At 45.7% G+C, this 6146-nt stretch overlaps 1 protein-coding gene across 1 annotated transcript; it reads right to left on the bottom strand.

Moving 5' to 3' along the window:
- Positions 1-639: 639 nt before the first annotated feature.
- LOC308526420 (alpha-N-acetylgalactosaminide alpha-2,6-sialyltransferase 2-like) lies at positions 640-1704 on the bottom strand (the record flags this gene model as incomplete). The annotated part of the gene is made up of 1 exon (XM_081101536.1): positions 640-1704. One exon carries the CDS (start codon positions 1702-1704, stop codon positions 640-642), a length of 1065 nt encoding a protein of 354 aa, XP_080957662.1.
- Positions 1705-6146: the final 4442 nt, after the last annotated feature.

Below are 6146 nucleotides of genomic sequence, written 5' to 3'. Positions count from 1 at the left end.
TTCAGTGATAGGTCTGGAATGGCTGAATTGGCATTCCAAAAGTATCACGAAACCAAATGCTGGCTTCCAGATGCGAAACACTGAGACATGGAAGCATGGAACAGGGTGCGGAATCTGAGGGAAGGTGGGGGAGGGTGGGTGGATGGGAGGTAACCAACCAAAGCCCTTGTATGCATATATGCATAACCCATGGACACAGACAATAGGGTGCTGAAGGCTTGGGGTGGGGTCAATGGGGGAAAAAGGAACGTATGTAAAACTTTCAACAATAATTATTTTTTTTAAATGATGCTAAACACAGGTATCCCTGCCTCTGTGAGCTAAGGTACAGCTTATTTACTTGGGAATGTTATTTTTCATTTTAAAACGGATCCAGCAGAGGTGTCTATTTTTCCTTGGCTGAGGTTGGAATGTAAGATACAGACGGGAGTTCTCTTGGAAGAGCCAGAGGCAAGATCCCGTTGTCTCATATTTGGTGAGAGTCATGAACCCACCTTCCCACCTTCCACACCCCCCTTTGGAAAGAAGGGGAGAAAGATGGAGCTCCTCTCATAGGTTAAAAAAGAAAACGGTTTCAGCCACCGAGAGGATGAGAGCCAAGGCTTTATAAGAGACGCAAAGGGCTGGGAGACGTCGGGGTCAGCGCTGGTACAGCTGAATGATGCCAGCCTTGTGCAGATCTTCCCACAGCGTTGCCTCAAGATACAGATCATGGTTCAGATAAAATTTCAGTGGCATCTTTTCTCGGTCAAAATAGTGGTCAGAAAAGTCCTGGTAGTTTTTTGTGATAAATCCATAGGCACTGACCTGATCACAGGTATGCAGGGCTGTCAGCAGCATGAGGGCCCCAGTGCTAGGCATGTATATGTCTTTGGCATCTATGTGAATGTGGCTGGAATTCAAAAACCTCTCCTTCAGGTAGTGGATGAAGTTGGGATGCAGTAACTTAAATTTACCCGCAGGGGCATGTGGTCCAAAATAGACCTCAGGCCTGTCCCCTTTGTCCCGACCCTCAGGGACAGGCACACCCAACAGGGCGGAGCGCAGCATCAGGTAGTCGCGGATGTCGGAAGGGATGAGGAGGTAGCGCAAGCCGGGTCCCCGCGGCACGGAGCTGAAGCCCAGGTGCCCGTAGTTGTAGAGGGAGTTCTTCATGGTGTTCACCGTGAAGCCGTAGAAGGAGGTCTTGGTGCCCACGTCCTTCTCGAAGCCTGTGATCACCGCACCATTGAGCCTGAAGACATAGTCGTGGGCGTCGATGCGCCGGCCCTGGCGGGAGCCCTTCAGGATGCCTCCGTTGGCCACCACCGCGCAGCGAAGGCACCGCGGCTCCCGGGACGCGGGGAACAGCCGCGCGCTCTCCGAGCCGTTCAGGAGGCGCAGCGTGGAGGCGATGGCCTCCCGGGAGAGGCCGCGCCAGCTGTAGGGTCCCCGGAGCTGGATCAGGGCGTCCCAGAGCTGCGGGGTGAGGAGGCCGCCCCACAGCAGCACAGGGGTGGACAGGTTGAAGAGCCGCTGGAAGCGCGGGTGCCCCTGCAGGGCCTCGGCCAGGGCGCGCGGGCAGGGCTCCGGCCTCCCTGGCCATGAACTCCAAACTGCGGACACGGGCCAGGCTCCCGAGTGCCAGCACCGGAGGAGGAGGAGCCCGGCGCCGGCGGCCAGCAGGAGCAGCAGCCACAGCCGCCGGGGGCACCTGCGGCCCATCCCGCGGCGCCAGGCAGAGGCCGGTCCCCCCACACACCACGCCCCCCCCGCCCCCCCTCCCCCACCCCCGGCCTGGCCTGACTCAGTTCAGCGTCTCTGCTCCGTCACAATCCCAGTCTGTAGGAGGGTACAGGAGGGAGAACTTGCCTCTTCGGACAGCGGAGAAAACAGAAGCTCAGAGAGACCTTAATGCTCGCCCAGTGTCAGGAGTTGGTTAATCCTTCCATCAGACCATGTCTCTCTGTGGGATCCGAATTAATTTTCCTTGTCTAAACCTAGGTACTCAGGGTGCAGAATAGCCCATTTACTGGGAAAGTGACCCACACGATTATTCAATAATAATGATAATAATAATTTCTAAGCCTTACCTACATGTTAATATCTACACAAGAACATTTGCTAATGTTGCTTTTTTTCCCTATGGCCGGGTGACTTTGCTACTCCCCCTTGTTGTTTACCAAATGCAGATTCTCAAAAAGAGATGGAAATGTTTGGACTCCTTTGTATTTCTGATTAAGTTTATTCCATATAAAAAGGCAGCTGATTTGCACCTTATTTAGAAAATGTGCATATATAGAAAGAGGTAACATTCCACCGGCTCCCACTTTAATAAATTACCCAGATTAGCAATTCAAAAATATTTCCCGTATCTTATCTGCCTTACGTAACACTCTAAATCATTCCTGAGTCATTGAGGGACTTACACATGAGGGATAATTTTAATTTACTTTTTCTGTTGTTGAGTCTATTGTTCATCTCAGCTGTTGAGAAAACAAAAGAACAGCAGATGAATATCTCCATCTAGAGCCTGTTTAGGAGAAATGTGATTGCTGAAAAGCAGTCACTCTGTATTCGGATGGTGGGCTGTAATGCAACAACTCCTCACTGTGTCAGGAGAAGGCGTCAAGGGTATGACTAACCTGTTTGGAATGGACACTGTGTGGGCAGGTTTAGATCCCCCAGGACGCTGCTTTAGTTTCTATCCATGTGTCCTAAGATTGCTGGGCACAGAGTAATCCAGAGCTTTATAGTGCAAATGAACCACATGGAGCCCTAACGTGTCTCTGTCTGATGCCATCCCGGCATAGGCAGTAAATGAATAATTTGGAGTCTGTGAGGTAAATTCCACCATAAAAATAAGCAAAGGGTGTATTGGAAAGAAAAGAAGTGGCGCTTACGCCAGACTTAGCAGTTCCAGGAGAGTCTCCTGAATACGCCGATATAGGAATTAAAGATAAAAGGGTATTTTTATTTTTAATGATAATTTTATTTAATTTGCCTTTGTGTGCATATTTTCTTTCAGTTATAAATATTCACACACACATACACCCTCATTCCATCTCTTCCTGCATCTTACTTTCTTTTCCCATTTCTATTAACACCTTCCCCGTGGCTTATGACTCATTCTCAGTTTTTCTTTTACTTATTTGATTTGCCAGTCTTTTTGGACATTGTTCACTACTCCCGCCTACCAGAAATTCTCTCTTCCCGTGATCCCCACAGCACTAAACTGTAACAGGTGCTGTGAATGTTTCATCCATAGCTCGTAAGCATTTAGCATTCCCATGCATGACAGCCCAGACTTCCTACCACCAGCACCAGATACTTTTGCCTGAGGGTTCTCTGACCACTGGAAACCATCAATGCACATGTGACAGGCCAGTAGTGTCAGGGAATTAACCACCCCTGAGAACCACCCCTAACCAATGACTAAGAGCAGTTGCTATACAGATACTTCAGCCCTTGTACCCCAGAGACAAGGCAATTTTACAGCGTGTATCTGCACTGGGGCTCCGAGTTCCACAGTAAAGTTGAGCTTCAGTTGCTCACAACTGTACATTGCTCCATGTCCCCATTATGCCCCGATTAATTAATTATTTATCTGTCTAGAATGGTTCTCAACCTTCTGGCCCTTTAAATACAGTTCCTCATGTTGCGACCCAACCATAAAATTATTTTCATTGCTACTTCATCACTGTAATGTTGCTACTGTTATGAATCGTCATGTAAATATCTGATGTGCAGGATGGTCTTAGGCGACCCCTGTGAAAGGGTCGTTCGACCGCCAAAGGGGTCGAGACCCACAGGTTGAGAACCGCTGGTCTAGACTTAGTGGGACAAACGCAGGTGGCCAGGAGTCAGCAATAACGGCCTATCCCCTGGTACTTCAATGTCTAGACAGCTAAGCCGAACCTGAACACGTAAACACACAAGACAGAATTAGTATGCAATCACAGGGTTTATTTACCTATTCCTAGTGGGTCCTAGGCTTCAGCAAAGGCCGGCGGTGCACACCGAAAGATGGACGACGAAGATGGAGACAGACAGGTGGCCACAGTTGGTTCAGGCTCATACAGCAGAGCAGTCAATCAGGGGCTTGTCTCACAGAGTGACATGGAGTCCTTCTCTTGTCAGGCAGGAGACATCAACTGGAGAAAAACCTGGTGCTTACACAGACAGTAGTAAACAACTTGTGTCTTATCAGTGTGGGCCAGACGGTGTGCCTTTGCTAGGAGCAGGGTGTTTACGCTGTAAGGGCTTAGGGCATTCACATCAAGATAGTGGGGTGTTCACCATATTTTGTGACAGGCCAGTAGTGTCAGGGAATTAACAACCCCCGAGAACCACCCCTAACCAATGACTAACAGCAGGAAGTTACAATGACTAATTTTGGAAGTTACAGAGTATTGGGGTCTTCACACAGCAAACATTTCACACATTAATTATTTCACACAATAATTATTTTCCACACACTAGAAGGGTTTCCTTATGACCATAACATTATTATAACACTCCATAAAGCAACCTTTACTGGGTTTCTTCTCTTCCCTGACTCACCTCTTCACTCATGCACTGCTACCTCCTAGGATCATTCCAGATAAATTCCCTGCACTCAAACCTTGTTTTAGGGTTTTAACAAAGACAAAATTTTGGAATTCAAACAAAGACAAAATTTTAATTTTCTAATTGCTTCTCTGAATATTTCTTTTCAGTAGTATTTCCTGTCACTGGGCCTCTTTAAATAATGGGGATTCTCAAGGTGCCATTCTTTGGTAGAACTCATCCACATTTCTGTTTGTATTTAGCATCTGTAGGTTGACTTTCAAATCAATTTCTCTAGCTCTGGTATAACTTTCAGAAACCTAACTTCACTTGTATGATTCTGTTTCATAGAAAATTGTGAACTCTTTTTTTTTTTAATATATTTTATTGATTTTTTACAGAGAGGAAGGGAGAGAGACAGAGAGTTAGAAACATCGATGGGAGAGAAACATCGATCAGCCGCCTCCTGCACATCTCCTACTGGGGATGTGCCCGCAACCCAGGTACATGCCCTTGACCGGAATCGAACCTGGGACCTTTCAGTCCGCAGGCCGACGCTCTATCCACTGAGCCAAACCGTTTTCGGCAAAAAATTGTGAACTCTTTTAGGACTTGCATATTGTTTTTTATATCTTTATTTCCAATGTATTCATCTGTCTCTCCACCACAAAAATAGTATTTGACATGCCATATATATTGAGTAAATGATATCTGAATTGATTAGGAGGTGAAAGTATAGAAGATATGTCTATTTCATGGAGGCCAGTAGTAGAATCATTCTGTGCCTATATGGTAACAAAAGATCTGCTTGGTCAATACATATAAAAATATATTCAAATTTGTAAATTAGAAAAAAACTCTACCTTGTTGGAGCATGATAGCCCAAATAGCCAGCTGACTGACTGAACTTTCCATGGTCTAACAGAATCTATTGACTCACTGCTGGCAATAGCTATTTGTTTAATGCCAACAAATATTTCATGTATAAGAACTAAGGTTGTATGCAAGAAAATAGGCACATTTTTGCTATGAATCCTTTAAAAAATCATCTCCTAGCCCAGCCAGTATGGTTCAGTGACTGAGTGTTGATCTATGAATCAAGAGGTCACAGTTCTATTCATGGTCTGGGCACATGCCCAGTTGCAGCCTTGGTCCCCGGTGGGAGGCATGCAGGGGGCAGCCGATTAATTATTTTCTCTCATCACTGATGTTTCTATCTCTCTCCCTCTCCCTTGCTCTCTGGAATCAATAAAAATAGAGTGTATTTTTTAAAAAAAGATTCATCCTCTACTATAGCAGAATGTCCATGTTAATTGCAATTTAAGTTGATTATCTATTACACAGGTGAAAACTCTGAGATCCAGAGATACAAAGCACTTTTTCTAGACCACATTAGAAGTGGTAAGCTGAGGCCAAGACATCATGCTCATGGTTTATATCCAGACATCCCGCCATCCCATTTGTATATTGTGTCAAAAGTGCAATGTCAAAGAAATATTTAATGCAACTGCTTGAAGTTATAGGGCAATTTTGTTAGAATTAGAAAAAAATCAGACGAAGAGAATCTAATGATTATTAAATACAACTCTTTTTCCTATTAAATATATCGACTCTATAAT

Source organism: Myotis nattereri, assembly GCF_964212035.1.
Source record: "Myotis nattereri genome assembly, chromosome: 10".
NCBI classification, from domain to species: domain Eukaryota; kingdom Metazoa; phylum Chordata; class Mammalia; order Chiroptera; family Vespertilionidae; genus Myotis; species Myotis nattereri.
This window is presented reverse-complemented; position numbering and strand designations above follow the sequence as displayed.